This window comes from Drosophila biarmipes, chromosome 2L (assembly GCF_025231255.1).
Source record: "Drosophila biarmipes strain raj3 chromosome 2L, RU_DBia_V1.1, whole genome shotgun sequence".
NCBI classification, from domain to species: domain Eukaryota; kingdom Metazoa; phylum Arthropoda; class Insecta; order Diptera; family Drosophilidae; genus Drosophila; species Drosophila biarmipes.
In genome coordinates, this window is record NC_066612.1 from 22,549,970 (window position 1) to 22,577,728 (window position 27,759).

At 44.8% G+C, this 27,759-nt stretch overlaps 4 protein-coding genes across 16 annotated transcripts; 1 reads left to right on the forward strand and 3 right to left on the reverse strand.

The window, feature by feature from the left end:
- Positions 1-41: 41 nt before the first annotated feature.
- LOC108036759 (multiple epidermal growth factor-like domains protein 8) lies at positions 42-18,266 on the reverse strand. 2 transcript variants are annotated; one of them, XM_017113088.3, is made up of 6 exons: positions 12,706-13,299; positions 11,878-12,294; positions 9,581-11,503; positions 5,225-7,615; positions 2,746-5,164; positions 42-2,507 (listed from the first exon to the last, which is right to left on the reverse strand). In XM_017113088.3, exons 1-6 carry the CDS (start codon positions 13,063-13,065, stop codon positions 1,339-1,341), a joined length of 8,679 nt encoding a protein of 2,892 aa, XP_016968577.1. In that variant the 5' UTR covers positions 13,066-13,299; the 3' UTR covers positions 42-1,338. The 2 variants fall into 2 exon arrangements, with proteins under 2 accessions (XP_016968577.1, XP_050741442.1); XM_050885485.1 differs by lacking the exons at positions 9,581-11,503; positions 11,878-12,294; positions 12,706-13,299 and adding an exon at positions 17,949-18,266 and having other exon boundaries at positions 5,225-6,345.
- On the forward strand, positions 14,436-15,663 carry LOC108036806 (60S ribosomal protein L44). The gene is made up of 3 exons (XM_017113153.2): positions 14,436-14,599; positions 14,775-14,948; positions 15,428-15,663. The coding sequence occupies exons 1-3, from the start codon at positions 14,597-14,599 to the stop codon at positions 15,563-15,565; spliced, it is 315 nt and encodes a 104-aa protein (XP_016968642.1). The 5' UTR covers positions 14,436-14,596; the 3' UTR covers positions 15,566-15,663.
- LOC108036805 (WASH complex subunit 3) lies at positions 15,655-16,498 on the reverse strand. Its single transcript, XM_017113152.3, has 3 exons — positions 16,332-16,498; positions 15,838-16,277; positions 15,655-15,780 (listed from the first exon to the last, which is right to left on the reverse strand). Exons 1-3 carry the CDS (start codon positions 16,374-16,376, stop codon positions 15,741-15,743), a joined length of 525 nt encoding a protein of 174 aa, XP_016968641.1. The 5' UTR covers positions 16,377-16,498; the 3' UTR covers positions 15,655-15,740.
- Positions 18,267-18,403: 137 nt separating the features above from the next.
- Positions 18,404-27,618, reverse strand: LOC108036763 (striatin-3). Of its 12 annotated transcripts, none has more exons than XM_017113100.3 (6): positions 27,473-27,618; positions 25,768-26,359; positions 22,121-22,598; positions 21,845-22,039; positions 21,520-21,576; positions 18,404-21,248 (listed from the first exon to the last, which is right to left on the reverse strand). In XM_017113100.3, exons 2-6 carry the CDS (start codon positions 26,170-26,172, stop codon positions 20,137-20,139), a joined length of 2,247 nt encoding a protein of 748 aa, XP_016968589.1. In that variant the 5' UTR covers positions 26,173-26,359; positions 27,473-27,618; the 3' UTR covers positions 18,404-20,136. The 12 variants fall into 12 exon arrangements, with proteins under 12 accessions (XP_016968589.1, XP_016968584.1, XP_016968585.1 ...); XM_017113095.3 differs by having other exon boundaries at positions 21,845-22,063; XM_017113096.3 differs by having other exon boundaries at positions 21,845-22,063; positions 25,768-26,356; positions 27,473-27,606.
- Positions 27,619-27,759: the final 141 nt, after the last annotated feature.

Below are 27,759 nucleotides of genomic sequence, written 5' to 3' on the forward strand. Positions count from 1 at the left end.
AGATTGTTTCCTTGGGCTAGAAATGAATTCAAAGTCAATAGTTTATAAAATGTTTATACCATAGGTTCACTTTTATTGCATAAAACATTTACAAATAATATAAAATAAATGTATAAATATATTGCAAAATGGGACGATTTACATTCGATATAAATATACATCAGTTCTAAAAATTTAGCTAATTTCGATAACTCAAAATATACAAAAACAGTACCACATGTAAGGAGGGAATTCTAAACAAAAACGATGTAGTAAGAATTTTTACAACCTTTTTCTTACGGCGATTAGTGTTGCGCGTTAGGAAAGATTCTGTAGTATTTTGTTCGTTTCTAATGTTGTGTAGCTGGATAGTTTTCAAAATATTTTAAGATTCCAATATATCCAGCAGTATTTGTACCTGTGAGCTTTTGTGTAAACATAACAAGTGTGTAAAAACTGGATTGTACATAAAAATAGTTTCTTGTTCTTAAAATAGTAGGTACACCGGTGCGTAAGAGTGCGCAATAGAGAGCTAAAAAACTAATTGAGCAAATGCTAGCCACCAACAGGGAAGGAATATCATAATACTTCATAAACATATATTAGGTACATGAGAATAAAAAATTATATCGTATACCTAAAAAGAAACCTATTTGAGCGAAAGAGGATGACATCCACTAAAGTTCGGAATTATAAATGTCTAATTGCTATGACACTTTCGGTATTCTACAATAATACGTATATATTGATTTCTTTGTTTTTCATATGGCTTCTACATGTTCGTGTTCGACATTTAGCGAAAAAATTGACTTCCTTGAAAGTATTTTTCTGTCTATCAAATTCCTTCTGCTTTATGTGTACCATGGAGTTCCATTACTTTTCACTTAGTAATTTTTAATTATAATAAATTATCTTTAAACTACATATTAGCCAAATGAAATATAAATCAGTCCGAAAAATTGTTCTGTGTTTAAAATATGTGAATGCTTTTTCTGTATCCTGTTGCAGATTCGAGACCCAATATTCCTTTATAATAATGCTTAAAATTAAACATTTATCCATTTCCTGTATGTTTATCTTTTCATATGTATGAACTATAATTATGCGTGATTTGTGCGGGCACAAGTCATCGTTTAAAACAATTTTTGTTGCATATTTATGTACACATAGTATTCATTAGTTGCGTTATCTAAACGTTATTTACAAAAATTACCTACACTAATTTCAATTCATATACACCGATATCTAAAAGAATGTCTTTACGTACTTCAGACATACACACATGCACAGGGTTTAAATTGAGTTCGGCTTTTAGACATTGACTAACAACTAGTTTGTTCGTGCTGTAGAGATTCGTTTTTAAGCCGGGTGAAGCGCAACATTTTGAGCCCTTTGAGCGCGCATAAAATGGCGCGCATTCACGGGATATTGTCTAGAATAAGAAATTAGAGTGGATCCCAGGGCGATGCTTAATGGTGCCCGGGAGCGACCTGGCAAGCTAATAAACACTGTTCCCACAGCCGCCAAGTTGTCAAAGGTTGGCTCGATGGCTACCATCATGATGCGCGAGCTCTGGCGACGATTGGAGTGGTGCATAACTGGCTGGGAGTCGCCTGCGGATTGTTCTTGGAGGAGAAGAGCTTGCCGGGCACGCTGTCGCATGGCACGAGCTGAGGAGGAGGAGGAGGTCGGCTGCGGACTGTCCACATCGAGGCTGCCCGATGCCAGGAAGATCTGGGCGAACGGACGCTTGGCCAGGTGCAACATCTCCACAACATGCTGCCTTCTAGCTCGTCTCAAGTCCGCCGCTTGCTTCACCTTCCACACAATCACGCAGACGGCGAGGAAGAGGAAAAAGCAGGAGAAGAACACTGAGAAGAACACAAACAGGTCAATATGCAGTTGATCCTGACGGAACACAACGGATCCGTAACTCGGTTCTAGCCCGGAGCTTGCTCGCAAAGCGATAAAGAAGCGGGTGGCACTCAGATTGTGAGCATGTTGGGGCAGCGTTAGCACCAAACGATTTTTCAGACCAAATAGACGTAACAATGTATTGCACTGATTGAGCGTTACATGTGTACTCAAATCTTTCGCGTGCTGATCCTTTACTATAAAGTTGTGTCCCCCATGACTTTTGCAGTCCTGCAACTGGGGCACATAGTAAGTATTGGCTCCTATTCTCTCTCCTCCACCTCCTCCCAGGCCACCGCCTCCTATGCGACGCTCGGGTGAAAAGAGTTTTTGGATCGTTACGTTATCGTGTCTGGGCAATGCAACATTTAGAGGATGCTCGCGCTTTATTTTCGGCCCCCAATTGTAACGGTTGTCAAGAAAGATCTCGTGGTAGCCAGTCGTCTCATTTGTCTCAACTATAAAGGAGTCGTCCTGGGGCGACATGAAAACATCCAACTCTCCTTGTGTCACGTCTATAATAATGCGGATATCCACGTTCATAAATCGAGGCTGGATCACAAAGAACACCGTCTGGCCGGGCTTTAGGGCAGCTGGCTTCGATTTGCACTCCTCTGTGGTAAAAATGAAGAAAAATAAATATAATAAATTTATATAAGTGTTGTGAGATTTGAACATGAAAATATGAAATAAGAATATAAAAACGTAAGGTACAGTTAAGAATACTTTCCATTTATAAGACACACTGAAAATTATGTATTCTTTAGTATTAGCGATAAAGTTTTTTATCCCTAAAAAATGGATCAAGTGCACCTCATGTTATTCTGGTTAGTTATTTGGTAAGACACTCACCAATGGGCTTGGCATCAAAGCACATTCGAGACTCGACGGTTATTTGCTTGTAGCACTGGTGACCATCTGTGGGGTTGCCGGCATACGAATCACGGCACTTGGAGCACTGCACCATCCAGCAGAGCTGTGCAGAGTTCTTTCCTCCACCCGCAGTGCAGGTGGCATCGCTTTCCGTGTTGTTGGCGCAATTGCACTTCTCGCCGGTAACGGCGTCGCAAATGTTACCATGTCCATGACACTGGCAGGGCCGGCACTCCTTGCGTAGATCCTCGCTGCCGCGGAAGTATCCTGTTAAGCAGCTATCACAGCGGTCTCCATCCGTGTGATTGCCGCATCTCAAGCAGGTGGCATTATACGCGGGTCCTTCCGGTAGAATCCTTTCCAGCTCAGAACGGGTCATATTAAACACCGCCGGATCCGCATCGTAGGCCACACACACGTCACTGTGCCCATGGCAATAGTCTAAGCATGGTTGACAGGCATGACCCTCTCGGGGATTGCCCACAAAAAGCGGCTGACACTTCTCGCACTGCTCGCCCATAGTGTTATTGTGACACTTTATGCAATCGTCCAGTCGACTGCTGGACTCGCAGTTGGAATGTCCATTGCACAAGCACTGGATGCTACAATTGGCGCCCACGTAGCCAAAGTCGCACTGACATTGATCGGGACTCACGCAATTGCCACGGACGCATCCCTGGCTGCATACGGGCATGCAGGCACCCTGCTCCTCGCGATATCCCTGGGCGCAAATGCACTTGTAGCCCACTGCTGTGTCTAAGTCGATGCACTGTTCAGAAACCGCGTCGCAGTTGTGATGACCATTAACACACTCATTTTCTGCCGGGCACTGAACATAGTGCCAGGACACGACATCAGCATGTGTTAGGTGTGAGTCATTTCGCCAGCTGGCATATATAAGGTCGCATGTGGATCCTGATGGATGTTCCTGCTTGTGCTCCAATGCTCCCTCCGTGCAGATGCCATCTCCATTATGTCCCTCACGGGCACACCACCCGCAGTGGGCGTGCTCCAGACAGCTCGAGCATTGTGTGTAAACGTGACATGGTTCGGGACAGCGTTCCAACTCGCTAGCTTCCAGAACCAACCCACAAACACCTCCGGCGCAAAGCAGCGGCTGGGAACTGGGCGTCATGCACAAATTAAGCATAGTTGACCACTTGCACTCCTGGCGATCCTGAGCGGGCGTCTGGCTCAGACACAAACTACAGTTCTTGTGGGTGTGGCAAGGTAGGGGACAGCTTTCGACCAACCTGTATTGGTTTTTTTCCACTAACTCCTTGGCAATGCATTCCACAGTGCCTAGCTCATTCCTGGCCCAGTTGCACTGCGACTGAAGCATACAACTTTCGCAGCTTAATTGATAACATTGAGGCAGGGGACACAGGCCCAGAACGCCAACACTAAGTTCCTTATTGCACCAGGCACTTCTCCAACCGCAATCCACACCGGCAGGTACGCACCTTCCGCGAATGCCGCACTCATCGCACCACTGGCAGACGGGCGCCACTTCTTGATGGGTTGGCCAGGCTGCCAGACATGCGCCACAAGTAGCGAAACTCGAGCAGTTCCTGCTCGCCATCCAGTCGTCATCGCAGGCAGCTCCATTATTGACCACCAGGGTTCCATTGTGATTGGCACACGGAGTACGGCCTTGGCTAAAGCAGTGGCTACTGTAACTATACGTGTTCTGAATCGTACAATAGCTGCAGCCCATGTAGTGCCGGCATTGATACTTTCCGCTACTCCACAACTGGCAAATGTCGTCCGGCAGAGTTATCTTGGTCACGTGACTGTGTGTCGAACTGCCGTCCCATCCACCGATGACGAAGATTACACCCGTATCCGGATCGATGGCCATGTCCTCGGCATAACTAGAGGCCGGAACACGTCCTATAAGCTCAACATCCTCTGTCAGTCGCACCCATTGATTACAAGCGTACACATAGGCAATAAGGACATCTGTTCCATTAAATGGCTGCGTCCGACCACCGTAAAGGATCATGTAATGCTCAGTGCTGACGGCCGAGTGGAAATAACGAGCCCTGGGTAGCAGAGATGCAGGTGAGTTGAGTTCCTTAAAACTTGGAAGTTCAGTCCAGCTAAGCTTCTGCAAGTCCAGCGCGTACAGATTGCTTTGTGGCTCCGTTGAATATCCTCCAAACAAGTAAACACTGTTTGTCTCGGGATGGTAAACAGAGGTATGGCCATAAAGAACTGGCATTCTGGCACCCACGGCTGCTAGCTGCTGCCATCGACCCGTGTCCAGGTTGAACTCCCACAGTTCGAGAGGTCGGGATTTGTTCAGGGTCAATCCTCCAAGCAGAATCAACGACTCGTGGTCCTGATAGCGCAGATGAGTAAGCGTATGACCGGCTAGAGGCGGCGGAAAATCGACCTGTAGATATAATAAAATACATATAATGCACATCCTTTATACTTTTGCCAATGCCCTCACCTGGTAGTCCACGCCACTTGGTTCCACTTCCACTTTGATCTGACTCCAGCGTTGATTTTGTATCGAGAACATCCAAAAGTCATTTAGCAGTTGCGTATTTGGACCGATTCCTCCATATATGTAGATAATCTGTTTTTTTACAAAGATCTCAGAGGCATGGAAATACCGGCCAAGGGGCATGCGATCCTCTGGGGTCGACGACTCCACTGTGACCTGCAGCCAGGTGCTATTCTTTGTGTCGAACTGTCGAAAATCGTTCAGAGGTCCGTGATTGGGTGAATACCCACCAAACATCCAAAGGGATCCCCTACGATCCGCGTTCACCGAGTGTCCAAATCGTGGTATCGTTTTTCTAAGATGCTCCAGACTTTCGCTTAGCAATTGCGTATTGAAAAGCTCGGTTATTACCAGGTGGTTCCGCTGAACTAACGTGCCGCAATCCGCCCCCGCATAATTTGCATTACTGCAGATGCACCTGCCGTACTCAGTGTCGCAGAATCCCTGCATTCTTTTGGCGTTACAGTTACTCGGACAGATCTCAATCTCGCAACTGGCGCCAACATATCCGGCTGGACAAACACAACGTTGTTGGGCATCGCAGATGTGCGGTGGTAGACAACTTCCGGCCACGCAGTTCATAACGGAGTAGAGGGCATTGAATCCAAAATGACGTTTTTCACTGCCCTGTTTATAGTGAACCGTGACGTGACTGGAACGAGCTTCGATAATCCTGGCTGAACTATAGGGAGAACAAACCACCGCCAGGAGTTGATTTTGCTGAGTGGCACCTGTCAGGTCCGGCAGACTATCGTATATGTACACGGCATTCTCATCACAATCCATAGCCAGACTCTGCCATTGAAAGTCCAGCTGAAGAAGCGACTTTTCCGCCTGTAGGGTCTTCGGTTGCAGTATCCATAAGCACTCCTTTACTTCTAGGCTGGCGCCCCAGGGTGATCGATAGGACTGATACGAGCCAATAGCACTCGTTCCAATATTGGTTAGTATTCCCCTGGATTCACACTGGTAGTAGCATTTTCCGCCGCCTCTGGGATCTCCGTAGTAGCCAGGAGCACACAAGTCACAATTGATTCCCTGGGTGTTGTCCTTGCAGTAGCATTCTCCGTTGCTGACATTACAGACGCCAAGATCTTGGTGTCCGTGACCGTTACACTCGCACGGAAGGCATCCGTGAGGTGCGGTGGCGTTCCCGTAGCTCCCTTGTCGACATCGCTCGCATTTCTCACCCTCCGTCCAATCCTGGCACTGATCACATTTCCCCAGTCTCTCATTGCAAGTCGAATGATTGTTACAGCCACAACTTAGTCCACAATCGGCTCCGGTCCACCCCAAAGCACAGCGACATGTGTAATCGGGAGGACCCGAGCAATTTCCATTTTGGCACAACTCGTAGCAGGTCCTGACACAGCTAAACTTGCCGTCGCCTATATAGCCTCTTCTGCAGTGGCAATTATAGCTGCCCTGGGTGTTAGTGCACTTGGCCTCCTTGTGGCAATCATGCAGGCCCAGTCCACACTCATCGACATCCGGACACTGTGCATACGCCCACTCCGCATCATGATGTGAAGAACTATTCAAGGCCAGAGAGCAATTGCCGGCACTGTAGCTAAAGTCGCCCTGCATGCAAAGTCCTTCGATGGGGTTGTCGCGATCGAAGCACCAGCCGCAGCTCAACGTTTGCAGACAAGAAGAGCAGTTTCGATGCTGCTCGCAGGATTTGCACTGCTGCTGTAGTAGATGCGGCGGCTGGTGGTGCTTCTGATCGGCAAGCTCGTGCGGCTGACGACTAACCACCTGGTCCATCCACTCGCGGCACATTCCAAACTGATACTCACTTGTGTACACGGAGAAACTGAAGCACTGGGATCTGGCCTCACACCAAACGCATCGTCCTCGCTCGCCGAGACACTCCTGGCAGCCATGGCGTTCCCTGCAGGACCTAGGGCACTGCTCCACTGCCCGCACGCTGCTGTTGGATTTGCCGATTCTGCCGCAACGGGCGTCCTCCGTCCACCACTCGCACTCACCACTCTGTGCGCAGACCTCGCAGCTTACGTAGTTTGTGCAGTTCGAGCATTGGCTGGGCTGGCTGATCAGGTAAGACCAATGGTAGGCATTAGGATTATCTTTCTTACACACTTCGGTTTCGTTCACGGATCGCAGGTGGCAAACGCTGGTAAGGGGACACCAAGCACAGGAAGCATCCGTGAGACAGTGGAGGCAGTTAGAATACTGGGTGCATTTGCCGGAGTAGTACGGCTCCAAATACTCAAATGTAAATGCGTTTAATTGGCCGTTATGCAAGTGTTGAAGTTCCATTTTGGTCTTTTGATAGGCGTTGTAAATTCCGTTACCAATCCTTCGACGAGCCTGTGAGAATGTATTGAAAATAATTAGGTTAATATTTAAATGCTTAAAAAAATTAAGCAAAAAATAAAAAACAGATTGAGATACACAATGAAATAAAATAATAGAAATAAAAGAGCAAATAAAATAAAATAAACCAATATATGATACAAAACGAGAAAGGAAGTATACCCTTGCAGTTATAAGAACTAATAAACTTTAGTAACACCATGTGAAATTTTTAAGGATTGTTGATGACTTCAGTGATATTAAAAAAAAAATTATTTCATTCTTTTCATCAGACCATTTTTTTGACATCTATATGTCAGAGTAGTCCGATTTTTATTAAATTGAATTCAAAATTCTTAAAAATATAAAAAATTAAATTAAATAAATTTAAAATTAAAAAAGCCCCAAAGCTATTATTTGTTTCATATTATTTTCCCACCCACTTTTCGACTATATGATATAGTTATCCGATTTTTATAAAATTTAATTCGAAATTCAGAACTAATGAAAAATTGTTATTTCCAAGCTTAGAAGGTTATATGTCAAAAAGCACCATAGCTTTATTTTGTTTCATATTATTTTCCCACCAATTTTACGATCATTTCTATGACAGCTATGTATATGACCGATTTTGATAAAATTTAATTCGAAATTCAGAACTAATTAAAAAATGTTATTTCAAGCGTAGGAGGCTATATGTTAAAAAACACCTAAGATTTAATTTTTCCATATTATTTTATCACTAATTTTCCGATTGTTTCAGCCCGATAGCTTTAAAACTGAGAGACTAGTTTGCGTAGAAACGGACGACAGACGGACATGGCTAGGTCGACTCGTCTAGTGACTCTGATCAAGAATATATATACTTGTGTGAAATCTCAATTAAATTTGCAAAATAATGAATGTGAATGCTCCGATTTCAAGATATTTTAATAGATGGGTATTAATAAGAAAATAAACATCATTTGAATTTTTCCAAAATATTAAAAAATGTGGGCGTTAGAGTGGGTGTGGCACCCTGCTGAAACAAACTTACGCTGCGCATAAAGCTAAAAAATCTATATACCAAACACCAAATGTCTAGATTTCAGAGTTTCCGAGACGTCAACGTTAATACGGACGGACAGGCAGACGGACATGACCTAATTATAAGTATATATTCTTTGTGGGGTCGGATACCTGTTACATACTTTCCAAAAAATCTAGTGTACCCATTTGTGATTCCTGAATGTTCTGATTTTTTAATGGGTAGATTTTTATTAGCCAACACAACAAAAGCGCGTTTACGACATTTTATCGGAAGGACGGACCTCCAGACGGACATGGGCTGGAACCAATATCTTTCTTGTGACATACTTTTCGACGAATACAAAATACCCCTTTACTTCACAAGTAACGCCTATAAATTCAGATACGTATCATCTGGGTTTAATTCGAAATCGATTTTGGTCGATTGTTTTGAAAACCAATCTAAAAACGCCATTGGGGTCACAAAACTTAATCTATATCTCTAACAGAGGAGTGCATTCTTGGTATTGCTACAGAATATCAGGAGCACAAATTTTGAAATGTGTGGATCTGCTACTATTCGCTAATTCGTTTCTTCTTTTGGAGAGTGTGTAGCAACAGCTTTTGGAGGCTTGACTACGAAGAATATACATTTCGGCCTAATTAGTTAAAAAATACAAATAACACTTACTTACGGTACCCGCAGCAGATAGTGATCCAACAAAAGCTAAAACAACATAACATATTGCTCCCACATAAACTCATTTCAAAGATTACTATTTGGGTGCGCGCACACTGCCGCGGCGCGTCGTGTTTTTTAGGAACATTTGCTATTTTCAGGATGTTTCGGCTGCTATCGCCAATCGTCAGAGCCGAAAACAGACCTGCGTTTGCTTGCATTTTTCGATCTCCAGTGTGCGCGCACCTTAAACCGTCGAACCGATTTCTGATAAAATAATTGGTTCAACGCACCTGGAAATCAATGGTGAATGGTTGTTCTGTGGTAGGCAGTTGGACGTTGCTGCAGTAGCTCTGGTTCGAGCTCTGCGTCGTGACGTTGACAAGCTCATCAAGGTAAAGTCCCAGGCCAACACGCAAAACAGCTGAGGAGTAGCTAGTGCAGACCTGGATTGCGGAGTTGTTCCACTTATGTTGCGGACGCACAAATCCTACCAAACGGGCCAACATTTCTCCCTCAAGTTTGTGCTCAAAATATGTGGTAAACGGCGGCGAGGCAAAATCCACCATAGTGGCATTCACAATACCCACATAATCCGGCATGGTATAGTTGATAGGAAAGTGGTACTTGATGTACGTAAGCCCCGGGCGTCTGTCAGTGCTCGTGCATAGCGAGGGTCGACGAATCTCAGTGCCTTTGTCACCCCACCAACCTGAACTATCTCCACATATCCCGTAGTTGTCATCTCGATGGTGGCATTTCGCATTTTGGACACACCATGTGCATTCGTTTAATCCAAGTTTGCTGGCCACAGAAAAAGCTCCTTTGTTTCCGGATGATTTTCCCCATTGCGAGCCGTGGACTAAACAAGAGTGGCAATCGCCTAGAGAGGGACATATCCCTGGGCATCTGGTGGTCTGAAGATTGGTTGTACAATTGGCGCCAATCGTGCGACCGTAGCAGCTACTATCTGCCGAGCACCAACCACATTCCGGATTAGAAAGACAAGCTGTGTGCGAGGCATGCAATCTGCAGGAGATCTCCGGATTGTAAAGAGTATTCTCCACCCTCAGCACCTGGGGCAGTTCGTAGCCAAAAAGATCTGCATTAACATTTCCATGGTAACCACCCACAATTAAAAGTGTGTGATTTCGGCGCAAAGCCGCGGCATGGGCAAATACGCCCTGTGGCTTTGGATACAGACTATCCTCGGCAGACACAACCTGATTAATCCAAATATGGCAGCTTAGATGGTACCAGTACATCTGGTTGTCGTAGCAAATCTCATCCTTGTTGTGGCGGTGCGTATAGCCCCCGAATACTACCATGTAATTGCCCGAAATGGTGGCCGTGTGGAATGCTCGCTCTCTGGGTATATTAGTGTCCCTTAGCGCTGTTCTGGGGTATAAAATCTCCGTCCAATGCATTTGATCTAGCTGAAAAGCGTAAATCCGATCTGAGAGCTTCGAGAAGCGTGCTAAACTCGTCATAATTCCACCAAACACAATGAGTGAATTTGTGGCTTTGTAATAGACGGTTGAATGCGCTGCCAGACGAACGTCTAACGTCTTTCCTCCTCTTGGTTGCACCAGCTCCCATTGTGAATCCTCGGAGAGGGGAAGGGCAATGCGATATACGCTGGATGAAAATTCCCCCGTTTCCAGGCTGCCGCCGAATATATATATATTATCTCCAGCAGCGTTTAGAGTATGTCTAGCCAAAGCCGGTGGCTTCACCTTCGATCTAATGGCCATCTGCTTCCACTTGCCCCCATTCTCGGTGTTGTTGTACTGCCAGAGATCACTGTAGAAACTGCCATTGTCATGCTTGCCACCGTAGATAACGAAGCCGCCGGGCACGCGGTCCGCTGCGTGCCCATATCGTCCGTGTGGCTTGTGATCCGTTACCTCCTCCAGTATATCCTCTAGATACTCGTGTAGCTCTTCGTCCGTCGAGTTTGCGTTCACAATGGTAAGAGGAAGGGAGGACCGCGTGCGACGCTGGTGCAGATTGGATTCCGCCAAGGTGTACAGAATGTTTCGGAAAAAGCTCACGTCGCTGTTCAGACCCCAAAGCTTGGCCTCGTCCTCGTTTTTGTGCTGAAGCACAGCCTTAAGCAACGTATGATCGATTTTTTGCGGGTGATAGAAGTGACGGCGGCTCTGCAGCGCTATGCCCCATTCATCCTCCCATTGGCTGGTGCTAAAGCGATAAATCTGAAAGAGAACAAAATAATTTGGTATGAACTATACAATTGTTTACACTCTTAATAGTTTGTATAATTGTACCTCCAAACATAGCAATTTTTCACAATTTGTTCTTTGAATATTAAATTTTTTAGTACATTTCCATTTTATATACATTTTCATTTTATACATAAATAAAAAATCTTAATGTCTTATGGCTGTACTCATAATTAAAGATTTAATTTTTTTGCTAATTCAATATAATCGCGTTGAAAGTTTAAAATTTGCTGCTTTGGTATATACATAGAGGAAGTTATCCAACAAACGCTATATCATTAAGGGTTCTTTTAATATTCAATTATCTAAATTTTGTATAAGTCAATATAATTGGTTAACCACATTACCTGAAGAGTGCTAATAACGTTGTTCAGGTCGTAACCGCCAAACACGTAAAGCGCGTCTTCGTCCTCCATGTAAACCGCGGTGTGGGCGGCACGGGGCGTCATGCCTTCAGCGTCGGTAGCCAGCCAGCGCCAACTACTGCCCGCTGGATGATCGCTTAGATCGCAGAGCCGGCCACTGAAACCGCGCGAGCAATGGCAGATACTCTTCTGGCAGCGACCTCGTCCTTGACTTTCGCCACAGCGCTGCGGACAGGCCTCATCCTCGCAGTCAGGACCGACCCACTCGCCATGGCATACGCACTGGTGACCCACGCACTTCCCATGATTGTGGCAGTTGTTCAGACAGTTTGATATGTAGTAGGAGGCGCGAAAGCCATCCAGCACGTAGTTTGTGTCGCTGTACATCAGGATGAGCATCTGGGGAAGAGGTTAAACTTTAAGGGGGAGAACACAGAAATATAAAGACTCCCATTAGGGAGTATAATACAGCCTGTTAGAAGCAGATTCATAGTTCCATTTTACTTAAAAATTTTATCTTTCTGTAAGTTGTAAGAGACCCAGCTTAGATCAGTCGCAATAGCAATAATCACTTTTCGTTAATTACAGACCAGCTATGTAGACTTTTAGATCTAAGTCCTTGGATGACCAAATCCCTAAACCATGTTGTCACTGTCAAATAACCATGTCTTGATGACTGTAAATAACTTGATTGTGCCAAAATATTTCCTACATGATCTACTTTAGTCCTTGTTTTTAGAAGGACCAAGACAGGAGAAGGAAAAACTTTTTCTCCTCCCCTGCAGAGTCATAAAGGGGTGCAATACTCACGCTCCCACTGCGGGCCACTAGCCTCTGGGGTTGCGTCCGCCCGCTGAAGCTGCCCAGCAGGGTCGAGTTGAACGAGTCCCCGTCGTAGACGTAGATGTAGTCGTAGGAGCACTCGGTGCCCATGCTGTGGAAGGTCAGGGTGATGAACTGGCTGTCGTTGCGCGCCTTGATGAGCCACTCGCAGTGCGAGTCCTGGGTGTAATTGAAGCCGGAGGGGCCATCGGAGATTTCGCCGTAGGGCTCTGTGAACACCTTCCGGCTGCGATCGCACGGAACCGACGGCGGCGGGTTTGCCTGTTCCGACCGCAGCAGTAGCGACCAGAATGTCAAGGTTGCCAGCACCGCGTACATTTTCTGCATTTTAATCGCTCACTTTTTATGCAAATTTTTGGCCGTTTATCACTGCCTGCCGTTTTGGCTGTTCAGATTCACTCCAGCCAGTCTCCGCTGGCTTCTGCCATTGCACTCGACTAGCCGCTGGGCCCGGGCCACCAGCGCGTCCGCTTTTGGCTGCTGAATATTCGCTATTTCCAATTATTTTCGCCAGAAAATTGTTGAAAATACTTCGATTTATTTACAGTGCTAATCATCTAACGGGATTTTATCTAATCAAAAATCGATTGTCCGATTTGTATGAAATTAGATAGTTTGTTGACGACGGTCATTCTTGGATTTTAAGAATTTGGTCATACCGATATTACTTAGGGTATTCCATAAACTGTTGAGTCGTTAAAGATCAGCTGTTCAGTATTAAATTATTCAGTAGCTTGCCATTTTTGTTTACTATAGACTTTTAATCTTTTTAGTGTGAAGGAAGGTTACAAACTTTAGGCCTAGTACTCAACCCAACAAAATCTGGCGCAAGAAAAATACTATTTTCAGACCAATTTTTCTTGACGGTATAGTGTTGATTAATTTGTTTATAAGTATAAGTTTGAGGTCCCACTGGCTTCAGTATAAACAAAAAATTGTAAGCAGAGGATAAAATGGATATTGCACTTTGAAAAGGAATATAAACGAAAATGCTGATGCAAGAACAGTATTGTAAATAAAATGGATTACAAAGCAAATCTAAATAGAATTTTAACGCTAGCATGTGAAATATTTTTAGCAGAAAATGCTTTACTACTAGCAAATTGATTAGGTCGAAAGGTAATTCAGGTTAGGGTAGTGAAAATGAGATAGGGACTATAATGGGCCAAAAACAAAAACATGATAAAAAATCAAATGACTTTGTTTGATAATAATTAATAATGCTTAGGTGCAGTTGTTGCCGGGTCTTGTCAAAAAAAAGACATGTACTGGAGTTTAGTCTTTTCCTAGAAATATGTATCTCTTTGCACGATGACATCATTTGCATTTCCTAGCCGTTTGAGCGCTTCTTGGTCCTAAATCAACAATTTGTTATCTAACGATTTTTTTCTCAAAAAATCGTGAAAGGCCAAGACAGGAATAGCCTTAACTTTTAAAAAATACCCACTTTTTGCTGAAGCGAACTCTTAAAGGGTTGAGCCGTGTCGTTCATAGAGTTCCATGAAGTTGGCATCTCCGTTTTATATGAATATTCTAAATAAGCAGATTACTAACTATATTACAAATATAAAAAGGGAAATATTTTATTCGGACAGAAAACTCTTATAGTTTTTATCAGACATGTGGCTCAATTTGTCTCGTTTTATGTTTAATTGACACAACACTGATTTAACTACTCGTTCTCCAAGTACGATAGTCAAGACTGCAGACGCGGCCACACTATTTTCCGTCCACCACTAGCATCTCTTCTTCTTTCCTTTTCTTTTCGCTGCGTTTCCTGCGCGACGACAACACGTGCCTAGTTTTGAGAATTGGGCTTTTTCGCATAGTTTTGCAATATCAGGATTATCTTCTCAAGATGGTAAGCGTTGTACGAACCTGCCGAACGCCCGCGTTGAACATGGCTGAAATCGAGAGCGGAAATCGCAAGATGGCGTGCCTATGGAGCCGAACATGGGGGGCGCCGTGGTCCAAGTGCGTGGCTGTTCGGTGCTCAAAAAATGTTCGTTCTAATTGTTTTCTCCTTCCGCTTGCAGGTGAACGTTCCAAAACAGCGCCGCACTTTCTGCAAGAAGTGCAAGGTCCACAAGCTGCACAAGGTGACGCAGTACAAGAAGTCCAAGGAGCGCAAGGGTGCTCAGGGCAGACGTCGTTACGACAGGAAGCAGCAGGGTTTCGGTGGTCAGACGAAGCCCATCTTCAGGAAGAAGGCAAGTACCCGCTGACGGAAGAGGATTACCTATCACCAGACTGTCGTAGATCAAAGGAGTTGCCTGAAAATCTGCATAGGTTTTCTCTTTGCCCATTTAAAAAAATTGGGTAGTTGTTTAAAGGGTTTTGCCAATAGCATTCAGACGGCTAACTGACCCTGGTTACAAAAGCCTGTGCTCAAATCCCACTGTAAATAGTAAAAAGGCTAAATAAGGTTCATGTCTAAGACCCGACAGTCTTGGTAATAGGTAAAGATTATAAATGGCGCTTCGTAGAACTAAATCGCGGCGCTCGTCGAGCATTACGCTTTTTGGTGGGAAAAAACTGTGCCAGATCAAAAGTGTTGTTGCACCGGTGCGGCCGAGAAGGCAGCGTTATGTGGCATCCAAGCCCATGGCGCCTCACCTGCAGCTTCAGACAATCCGATAACCCATCGAGCATATTGTTATCCTTGCTAATCGACGTTATTATATTCCAGGCTAAGACCACCAAGAAGATTGTGCTGCGTATGGAGTGCACCGAGTGCAAGTACCGCAAGCAAACCCCTCTGAAGCGTTGCAAGCACTTCGAGCTGGGCGGTGACAAGAAGCGTAAGGGACAGATGATCCAGTTCTAGGCTCCTTCACACCGAAACTCTTTTGCTAACGAAGTGGTTTAACTTGTTTTTGTGCCGCTCCTTTCTGGCAAATAAAACAAACAAACATGTAGACGTAAGCTTTATAAAATGTTTTATTGAAAAGTGTCGCAAAAATTGCTATATCACAAAGTGGCTTTGGTCTTCTACCAGTCACTCACTCACGCAGCCCATCTGCCAGGATCAGATTGGGTGTACTGGAATGGGCGAACGATTAATATAGGACATACGGGGGACAACCTTTGCACACTTACTCTAGTAGCCGAGGTTCTAGTCCCTCTGACTGCATTTTCTGCTTGACCGCCGGCGCTGGCACTCCCACTTGGACCATTTTGAAGAACTTCCTGTAGCGCAGGTCCTCGCAGGCACGAACTACGACGCATTCAGGCGGATCTTCCGGTTCTGGTTGGCCAACCGTGGACGGCAGGTTGCACTCAGGTATTGGAGCTGGCTCGTTGGGTTCCTCGGTTGACACTGGGATCCTGGAGGCTTCGTCCGCTACACGGTGTTCGGTGGGTACGGATGCCAGTTTAGCCTCCAGAATGATGAGAGCAGCCTCCGTTTTTTGAAGTTGCCGCTCCATCTCCACAAACTTCGTCTCACAGCCCAGGGCAAATTCATTCAGGAAGGTGCAAGTGCTGACGAGAAAGTGATTGACAAAGGCCAGGATGCGCTTCTGATTCAGCGGCGGTATCTAGGAGAACAGCTTGGTGACCGGGAATTCTACCCCTAGTAATATCTAATTTACCTGCGTTTTGTCCACATCGCCCGTAATTGTTGAAGTTGCATCCATATTCTTTGTTGTTTTTACCAGCCTTTTCAGAGCTTTTCAGGGTTGCCAGGTTTCACTATTGTGAGTGTTAAGTATATTTCGCTCAACGCTACTGTGAGCTTATACATGATCTCGGTATTTTCTTCAAAACTTAAAACAGTTACATGTGCGCCTGATTTCGAAAAGCGTCTATGACCGTTTCAAAGGAACACATATTTAGTTAAATTATAAAACTGAATACTCTAGTCACGGTATAAAACAAACTGTAGTTTGCTATTTTTCCATTTATAGAATTAGGCCTAAATCTGATAAATTTCCCATTGCGTTGGTAAAGCTGTCCTATATTACGAAATACGTTAGGATAATAAATAAAGACATATTTCTTTCGCCCTTTTTGGGATTACATAATGTATGGTTAAAGCCCGTGCTGTATTCATAATTTTAGATACACATAAATACAAATGTATAAAATTCAAATAATAAAACTGTTTAAGTTAATATATAGCTTCAATTGCATTTGAAACTTAGGAAAAGGAATCTTACCTTGGAGAGCCAAAGTTTCTAAAGACTTGCAGGTCTTTCCCATTACAGCATTGTATATACTAAACACAGCTTTCCGGTTTTTAGAAAACTTCAAAATGAAAATGAAAAATTTTTCGACAGTTTTTTTCTGTTCCGTTCATTATTAATGTTTGGAAACTACATTGCACTTATATTTGGGCAATTTGTGGGCGTTTGAGTGGGAATGGCACATTTTTTTAGGTCAGTCGATAGGTATTAATAAGACAAATACATTTCAGTTAGCATAAAAACTAATAAAGTAAATATAAAATATAAATATATATATATATAATATAAAATATATTTTTGCATCCAAAATTCAAGTTTTCATGACGAGGGAAAAGTTTACAAAGTTTACAAAATGTTATAAAAAAAATTGAATCATTCAAACGGCATTTAAATTATCTTTCAATTTAGGAGTATATTTAACTTTTGTTTTGTCAAAATACTTAGGTCGACCAGTATATAGCTTCGGTTTGATTATGATAGTTTTAAATTTAAAGATTAGGTCGCATAGAATCGAACAAAGGGATATGGCTAGATTGGCTCGTCCAGTGATGCTGATCAAGAGACATCTTCCTTATGCGTTGCAAATGAATGAAATGAATGATTTCGAATGAAATCATTTTACTCTGTGCGAGGGTATACAAACCAGAAAACAATTGTAACTGTCTCATCAATTCAGATATTCCTTGATGAAGATATGAAACAACTCAAACGCCACAACACTATTTGGTTTTAAATATTTTATTTATCCACTTTATTATATCTTAACATGAAATGCGTGAATGGTATTTTTGAGTATTATGTACTTTCTTTTCGATTTGTTATAAAAGTATCGTCCAGTTAATATGCATTTGTTTATTCATTTTTATATTTGTATGTATAAACTTATGTGCTGGGTGTTCCTTCAGGACCTGGGACCTTTCCTATTTGCTCAAATCTACAATTAACTTTTACTTTGACTTAGTTAAGTAATGCTTATCCTGCTCTTCTCGGCTGCACTTTGCTGCTTAAGTTTTAGTTGAATGCCAGATCGGAATCTCGATTTTGTATTTGTTACGACTTTATAGTTCGCGTCTTCATGGAGGAGAATTCCAGTACTTTTTGTATGCATATACATATTAAAGAGGAATCCCTTGCGGACTCTCATTCTTATGAAAACAAAACGCATGCATGCAGCTTGTGTTCAACGGCAATTTACGGCAGTGGATTTGTAACGTTGGAAACAAAATGCTTTCATGTTGTGCGGGGCAATTCGCAGATTTGATAAATCAAAATGCTGCCAGCAGCGAAAACTTTTCCAAAGTGAAAAGGCAACGGCTTCTTGGCGTTTAGATGGTCTTTTGGTGTTCCTGTTCTGTACTTTTTAAGTTATTTATTATTGATTCTTGCAACCGTTGCAAACGAGAGCCAGCTTGTCTACAACTTTCAATGGTTCTGAAGGAGAATCTTGGAAATCAAAATGCAGACGCAAATCACACGGCTTCTTTTTGTAAAACTTTATTTAAAGTAAAAATACATGGTAATAAAAAATCAAAAATTTACAGTTAAAATTAGAAATCAAGAGATTTATGTAAATGTAAAAATCTGCTATATAATTGTGAGTAGTTGTTTGCTTTGCAACCACTCCTACTATTACCATTATCATCGGCTCATCAGAGTTTTGGACCTCTGAGGGATCCAAAGGCGAATCGGGTTCTCGATTGTAACAAATGAGTAAATTAAAATACGTAATTAAAATAATAGAGGGTTTGCTTGGTGTACACAGATCGCAATCGCTTTTGATTCATTCCTCGTTCATCGGTTTCGAATATCATCGTTTAGGTTTAAAAGTGTGTGGAGCGGGGAGGTGAAGAGCTTCACGTATAATTATAATAATTGGTAATACTAAAACTAATATTGAGTTGCTCGGTTTTCACGTTCAAGTCACATATCTAAATTTGTTCATTCAACGTGGATTTTATTGATTAAATTTACGAGTAACGCATCATGGTAAGCGAATCTATTGTATATTCAACTACGAAATCCATTGGATTAGCGATTGGCGCCAACATTTTGTTTGTTTCACTCGTTTAATACTAGGCATAAATTAAATAAATAGCTTAGCATACATTTTATAGCTTGCCTGCAATTATTATTTATATCTCATCTTCACATGGTCGTGGTTCATTAAGCATTGCGTACTGCCTTGGTAATGACAATAGAAATTATAGAAGCGTTCTGCCTGTACTAATTTGTAAGGTTTCGTTTCACATCAGTTTTTTTCTGGTTGCGTTTCCGACTCGCTACTTGATAAATAAACCCGCCTTCATCCTAGTCCCGCCTCGACTGTCCTCTAATTAATGTTAATTTACAATTTGTCTCGCTCTTTCGCTAATATGGGGTCGGGTTATATTGTTGGTTATATGTATATGCCTTGCTTAGTCTACATAATTTGATCGTCTACATAGTCACGTAAACGTTTCACCACACTTTCCTACAGGACGCACTCATTCGCTCTGCAGAAAGGGAAACGTGTCCTGGCACTTGCACAGCGAGAGTGCCTATGAATATGTGAGGGCAGACTATCCACTTCCAAGTTTTGCCATGGGCGTAGAATAAGTATGTGTGTATTTGTGTATTTATATAAAATGTACAGGATGTCCGACTGATTAATAGGCAAACTCGTGTTACCGAACAATCGCTGTGCAAGTGCTAATAAGACTAAAACTGAAGGGGTCGATCTTGAGTTGATTCCTTACTTTGGGAGATTCACAACAAGATCAAACTCTTTCATTGCTACGGTGTTATTTTTAACAAATACATAATATTTATGTGTTGCACTTAGTTGTGGTTATATGCCGCATTATGCATTGCTTTAGAATTACGTTCCTAAATTACGCGACTCTGGTCTGTTACTTGACTCTGTTGCTCCTCTCGAAATGCCGTTTCACATTTTAAATTTATATTTGTTACTTTATAGCGTTTGTTTTCAGTGTTGGTTTTTTGTGGCTTTTCTCCTTCTTTCTTATTGTTGTATGCGTAATTGTTTGTTGTTCTCGGTCGAAGTATAATTAAATTTAAATGTATAGTATATTTATATTGTATGTATAATTATTTAACTCGAACTCGCAATCGCTTAGCTGTGAGCTGCTGGCTGTGGCATCTGCATCTGCACTCTGGATACCGAATTCTGAATTCGTTCGATCCACCGTGGCCAGGGAGGGTGTGGTTTTTTTTAGACGAACACCTTCGCGAGACCGTCGGCCCCGGCACTAGCGATGTACGGCTTTGTGGCATGGAAAGCCACATCGAATATGCTCTCGTCGAACTTCTTACGGTGTGCCGTGATCTCCTGCACGCACGTCTTATTGTCCAGGTTCCACAGCCGTATCGAGCAGTCGTGCGAGCCGGAGAGCAAATACAGACCGTGTGCATCAACGGCCAGCGAGGTTACCGGCTCTAAATGCGCCACCATCGAGTGTACCAGTGTGCCGGAGGTGTTGTCCCAGAAGCGGATGTGACGGTCTTCGTGCGCGGTGATCGTGATGGGAAGGGTAGGGTGTGACACCACCTTGTTGATGAACTTCCCCGTGTTGCCAGACATCTCCTGCGCCGCCTCCAGCCGCACCACCTGCTTGCCCGTCTCCGTATCGTACACAATGCAGTGGGCACTGTTGTACGCAACCACAATGTGGTCCACCTCGTTGCGCACAAAGTCCACTGAGGAGGGCGCACCCTCCGCCTCGGAGGCCGTGTAGGTGCGCAGCAGCGGCTCTTTGTTGTAGGGCGACCACAGTTTAACCGTTCCGTCCGCCGAGCATGACACAATGTTGCTCTGCATGGTGGTAAGGCCCCACACGGCGTCCGTGTGCCCCTCGAGAGTGCCGGAGTGCACGTTCGGATCGTAGCAATCGTATGGATCAATGTTCGGTGACGGCAACTGCCAGCACTCGATGTTGCCGTCTAGGCCGCCAGAGTAGCAGGTCTCCCCGCTTGACGACATTCCCAGGCACAGAACCGGACCTGTGTGGGCCCGGAAAGTATATAACGGCTCCACATCCAAGCTGGCCGACTTCTTAGCTTGCACCGTTTTTTGCAGATTCCATAGCTTCAATGTGTGATCCTCAGAGGCGGTAATCAGCACCGGCTCCTCCGGGTGAAAAATAAGTGAGCGCACTCCGTCAAAGTGCGAGCGAAGCGTGTACTTGGCGTTCCAGGTCTTGCGGTATCCAGCACCGCCGGCACTGCCGCCCGTTCCGTCCTTGGAGTTTGCATCGTAGGCTCCATCAGATTCGTTATTTACCGTAAGCTGGGCCAGCTCGCCCAGTCCCAACGAGCCGTCTACCTCTGTGGGAAGATTAAGGAAGACTGTAAGCACCACAACACATTAGGGGGTCAACGCCTGAAGGAGTACCAGAAAATATAATTGTATAGAGGACATGCTCTAAAATAGAACATTGACAAATCTCTTTAAAAAAGACGAATCTGATAATTAAAATTGTGTAATTAACTTTTTAATACTTAATCAACAAATTTAAATGTGATTTTCTATTTTCGTGGTACTCCTTCGAGGGTTCTCGTTTTTAGGCGAAAGCACGTAAGATCTGTTGAAAAGCACCTTCGGTCATGAGATTCATATCGTTCAATAGCTGCTCTCCCACATCGGCCTCAAGATCTACGAGCGTAGAAGATAGAGTTGCCAAAGAAACAGAAGCAGAAACAAAAAGCGTAAGACGAGAAGCCAGCCATAAACTAGTATTGACTAGTAACAGAAAGCAAAATTCTAGAAGGGATAAAGGGAGCTGGGAGCTAAACCGAATTGTTTCGTTATCGTTACGATTTGGAGAACATAAATGCGAAAATGCGAGCCTGGGCCCATGCGGGAAGAGGGCTGAAGGTAGCAGGCAGCGGGCAAAGTAAGGAGGATCAGGAACAGCACCTACCCTCGGTGAGCATATCCTTGCCAGACTTGGAGCGCTTGGCCAGCTTCACATCCGTGTCATCATTGTCGGTGGCTACCATCTCCAGGTCGTCGGATATCTCGTCGTCGTCGGACATTTCGGTGGCGCCCAGGAACTCAAAGTTCGCCATCACAGCTGCCTCGGTGTCCACGATTATTTCGTCGATCGATTGTTGCACTTTTTTAGCGGGAGTATGACGGCCTGACGTGAGCAAATTATTCAAATCTCCCAACAGGGGGTTGTAAAACAATCACCTACCTTCCGTCTCCGAGGCGCGCTTGTTGCTCTCGTTCCCGTTGATGTTCGGGCTAAGGTTCTCGCCGCCGGTGCCGCCGCCCAGTCCTCCGCCCAGACCTCCACCGCTGCCGTCGTGCTCGGCATTGTTGTTCAGGCCGAGGATCGAACGCACCCGATTCGAGCGCACGTCAATGATGTTGTCTGTGTAGCCGATTTCGGCCAGATACTGGCGCAGCATTTGGCGACCCTGCCGCCACGTGGTGTTCGAGACACTGCTGTAGGGCACCTCCGAGTCAGTGGCCACTTCCCCGGCCAGTCCGGCGTCCTCGTTTGAAGGCTTGAACTCGTTCAACTGCGGTGGATCGGTGCCGTATTTTAACCGGTAGAACTTGGCCCGCTCCTGGCGTAGAGCGTACTCCAGCATCTTGATGCGGCGCGTCAGGTCCGATTTAAGACTCTCCAAGCACTTTCGCTCTCCCAAGAGCATTGCAATGCGAGCCTACGAGGAAAGAAAAAGATTGTTAGTTTTAAACTGGATTTTACATTTGTAAGGATCATCGGGTACATCGGATATACCTTTAGACCTCATAGTAGGAACTTATTTTAACATATGTAAGTTGGTAAGGAGTGGCTAAACTATGACTTGATATACTTCTTGAGTGTTATGTTTAGATAATATTCCTTCTAAACCATTTTTTTTAATTAAAACTACTATAAGTGGACCCAGGTTGTTGGTGTCGTAAGGGAAAATTGTTTGATTGGAAATGGAGTCATAATTTATTAACAAAGTTTATATTAAAACAACTCTTTAAAATCCAAGTGACCACTGGAAAAAGATGTAGATTACGTACGCAATAAACACAAAGTGGAAAGCATAACAACTATTTACAATAGAAAATTAATTAATTGCTGTTGGCTTGAGCTTTCCCATATGGTTTATCCCCCTTTTTTCTGCCGTTGCAATCCAATTGCGTTTGTTTGCTTGTTGCGGAGCATAATTGACGCTCCGCTGCGTCAGGCCAACGAAAAACAATTAAACTCAATTAATAGAAATACAAAAGAAAAATACAACTGGCACAACTATCTGGAGGGGCAACAACGGGCCAGTTGGGGCATGTATCTAAGCCAGCTGTCGGTTCCATTAAACGAAATGCGTAAAAGCTGCAATGTATCCCACTTTTGCCGCTCCACCCCTTGTTCCACCCATTTCGTGTTCATTCAGCAAGCGTGGCAACAGACTGCAGTTATGACTGCGCAGTTCGCCGAGCCTCCGGAGGAAAAATCAAAGGTGAACGGATCCGAGGGGCGAGCAGTGCACCTGACAGGGCCGTGGAGGTGCAGGTGCGTACAGGATTGAAACTTTTGCTTCGGCTGCTTCCCATTTCAGCACTCCTCCCTGGTCCATGCCACGACTATGACGAATCCCCTCCCAAAAAGAACACAATAAAGGGAAAGTGGGCGGCACCCACGCTCCCACACTCAAGGTCACCTGAATAGTTTTGGCTGGTTACTGACAGGTATTTTAAGCAAGTGCCTTTTTACTCCGCTTCCGAATTAATGCGAACGTGTTGCTATTTTTTTGGCAGCCGTTGTTTAAAAAGAACTCATGTCTGCGGAATGGGGCGAGCGCAAAACAAGAACTAGCAACAATAAACCCATGCCCATGCTAATAGTAACACAAGTCCGGGAGTGCGAGCGGAATCCACACCCTTCGCGCTGCTGCTGTTAATGGAAACATGTTGTGCATTTAAATTACCGCTCAATGGCATTTCGTTCGGCTGCTTAGCTGGCTAATTAAGACGAGCGCTAATATTGCGAATACTCGAATGGGGGGAAAGGGCGCCGGAGCCAAAAGGGCCATGTAACACACGCCAACGCCTCTAAGCAGAAGGCTTTCCACAAATCGCTCTGCGACATGCACCTAGTTCTTATTCACCGGCTATCCGCAATTAGAAATTACGAATGCCATGACAAGTGCGCATTTGTAAGTTAATTGTCCAGAGAACCCTGAAGATTTGATTTACAATTCTCAGGAACGCATCATAACAAGGAGGTCCCCACCTCCACCAGCATGGAATTATTCATTACATAACTCCGTAGGGAAATGCCTATATGGCACACATGGGCGTATAAATAGAATTATTAATATGACAAGTGCCAGCGGCGTTGGTTTTTCTAATCTGTAAATGCATTCACACAAGTGCGATGCTAAAACGATTGAAAATATATTAGCAGCTGCCGAGGCATTTTTGCCCACAGTGTTGGCAGCATGATTTGGATTGTTTCTTACAAAATGTTTGACGTACAGCTTGCTACCTGTTTGTTTCCGAGATGAAAAAGCCTACAATATAAAAAATTAATAACTGAAATAATCAAATTCAACCCATATAGATAAATGTGTGAAAAGAATTTTTCGAAACGATTTCTACAGCTGATAAGTTGCATCCCAAACATGGAGACAGTTTACAAAACTGCGCTGTAAAAATAGAGCTCGACCAGTGTGCAAGTTAATTGCCTAACAGAAGCGACAGCAGGAAAGCCGGCCCAGTAGGAAGTGGAAGTGGATGCATGGCAAGACCGGGGAAGCAGAGATTCATCGAGACAAGGACGTTGCATCGCCGCAGTCGACACTGACACACAAAGAGATGTGCGGTGGGGATGGAAATATAAATAGATGCAGGCAGGGAACGATTCCACGCCTGGTGTAGCAGACCCCGTTAAGATGGCGTCGCTTCTGCCCACCCGAACCCGGTTCAGTTTGGCCAAAACGCCAAACAAGGCGAACAGGTTCATAAATCGCGGCGACAAATGTGCGTTAACAAGTTTTTTGCTCTTCGCCAAGCCATTTTCCATACGATGCAAAGCAGGGAGAGATCTGAATGTCACGTTGCATTTAGACCGTAACGGATTGCTAGCAGGGGGTGGAGGAGTGCCTGGTATCGATACCGGTCGTTATCTGGCCGGCTGACAGGTGAAAGCGATAGGGCGAGGGTTGACATTGACACTGTCGCCGAAGGGAGGCAGCCACATCTGCGCTGATGAGATAAACCATTCTCCCAGTGGCTACACGCTTTTTCGGGGTTAAAGGCTTTTGGGGAATCCGTTTGCCGTCTGCGACAACCAGAGCATGAATTCGATTACGGCAATGGCTCAACTCGATTCGCTCGCATGCAGACAGCCAAAACGGGGCTCCTCCTGCTGCCGCTCGTCTTGGCCGTTTTCCTTGCATGTTCATGCATTAGCGCCTCGAAAAATCATTGAAATGGAAAGTAAGCTCTTGCTGTCGATAAACAAGGACCTCTATACCCTTCGACTGCCTTAAAAACGAACCGCCCAAATGGCTTTTGTACTGGCGGTTTTGTGTGCAGCGTTCAGGTATCATTAGAAAATATATTGTGTTATTTCCAGAAATAGATGTGGATCGATTCCCTGCTTCGACGGGGTGGCTGTCCTGACTTAGTCAATAGTAGAAATGTATGATGCTTTGATTTGTTGCTGAAAACTGAAAAAACAAATAAAACTGAATTCCGTATCTAAACACTCTATAAGGACTTACATATTGGTTTTATAACATATTTTATAAATATTGGTTGATAACAAAATCAAAACCTTTTTTACACGGGGACACAAAAAAATATTCATGGGACTTGGCTTGGCACAGCACTCACCTGCAATTCGGCCCTGTCCACGTCCCACTGTGATCGCTCCAGCTCGAATCGCGACCACTCGTGCTGGATAAAGTGCAGGATGCCCGGTATTGTGTACTGGGGCGTGGTGGCCTGCTGGTTGTTTGGTCCGCCGCCGACCATTCCGTTGCCGCCGTCGTCGCCGCCCACGTTGCCCATTCCGCCGCCGCCGACAAGGCCGCCCACATTGGCGTTCTGTCCACCAGCGTTCAGGCCGCTGATGCTCAGACCGCCACTGCCGCCTCCGCCCAAGCTGTTGGACAGGACGCCGCCGATAGAGGAGTTGGCACCGCCCACTCCGCCGCCTCCGCCCAGGACGCCGGCTGCTGCCGCTCCGCCAACAGGCTTGTTGTTGATGCCAGCGGTGGCTCCCGAGTTGGTGCCCATTGGTTCACGTCGCTCTCAGTGGCTGTGCTGTCTGCCGGGTGTTGTAGCTGCGCCTGATCGTGTCCCCGCTGCTCCTGATCCTTCTAATCTTCACTTGCCAGCTGTCTCCTTGGGGCGCCCAGTGCAAAGTCCTTTGTTTCTGTGCTCTGTCGAACTTGTTTGCTCGCTGGTCCTACGGTTGGTCCTGCTTCGTTTGTTTTTCGTTTTGGTTTTGGGAAGAAAAGCAAAGTTCCGTACATGAGACAAATGAGGTCATTGAATTTTCCGAAAAAGGGGAAGAGGGGAGGTGGCAGCCAGGACACTCGCTGGCTCCCTTCCTCTCGCTGGCACCCTCTTTATGTACTACTACTACGCTCTCTCGCACCGGAACCGCCCCCACCCGTGCCCGCTCCACCTCTTACGCTCTCACTCGCAACTCTCTTTACGGTACACGCGACTCTTCTCTGCTCTCTAGTGTTACCAACGGCGTTTGGAAAAAGCGTAGTTATAGAACAAAAAGCCGTAAACAGCTGATGTAACGCCGGAGTTTTGAGTTTTAACAATGTTTGCCAGTCGAATGGCAACAATTGGTACGCAAATTGAACTGACACAGACGCACACTCACCAACCGCTGCGAAATTGAATGACACTCACACACGCACACGCACACGGCGCGGATTTCGATGGGGTTCTACTTCTCTTTTTTCTGTTAATAATTTTAACGTTCTCTAGCTGTCCAGGCAAACCTTGTGCTGCGTATTTGCTTTTTGCTTCTGGACAGCCACTGGCAATGAACTCGATCCTTATTTGATTGCTACTGCCCGTTTACTCGACAATTTTGTTTACTATTTACAGCTTTTTCCAAGGAAACGTTGTTGCCCGATTCACCGTACTGTGAGCGAGGAGCAAGCCAATGACTTGGTGGCATGGGAAGACAGCGGAAAGCGGGCAATTAGACTGGGCCGTTGTTAGGTGCACAATCGCGACCGTTTGCAATTACTTATTAATTACGGCGAACAACGCTGGGGCGATGCACACAAAAAGTCGATTCCGTTCGGCCGGACATCAGAATGTTTGGCCTGGAACTCTGAAATAACACACAGCACCCGCACAGCATTCGCCTCGCTCGCACTCGCGCACCTGCCGTCCCGTCTGGGCCGCCATGTACGGCCGTCTCGCTCTGCGAGTCTATATACAAAGAAAAACACACACACTGGCACAAGCGCACGCATACGCCACAGTCGAGTTAATTTCCCTTTACTGAATTTGACGTGTGTTGTTTTTCGCCTTCTAGCCGCGTGAACGGTGTATTCCTGCTTACTTTGCGCTTTATTGCACCGCTTGGCTGTATTTTTCAATTTTCCTCTTGATTTTCATTGGTATTCACGCGTAATGCAATTCTTAGAGCTGGAACTAAAATCGATGTTTATACATGGTATCGGGTTTTGGCAACACCGACGTTGCGTTATCGAGTAATCGAAGAGGCATGGGACTAGTACTGCTATCGAATTCTCCCTCCTGACTAGCGACAGCACCTTCGTGACAGCAAATGCACATACTTTTTTGACGTAAAGCATAATACCCACATCGAAGACCTTCACTCAGTAA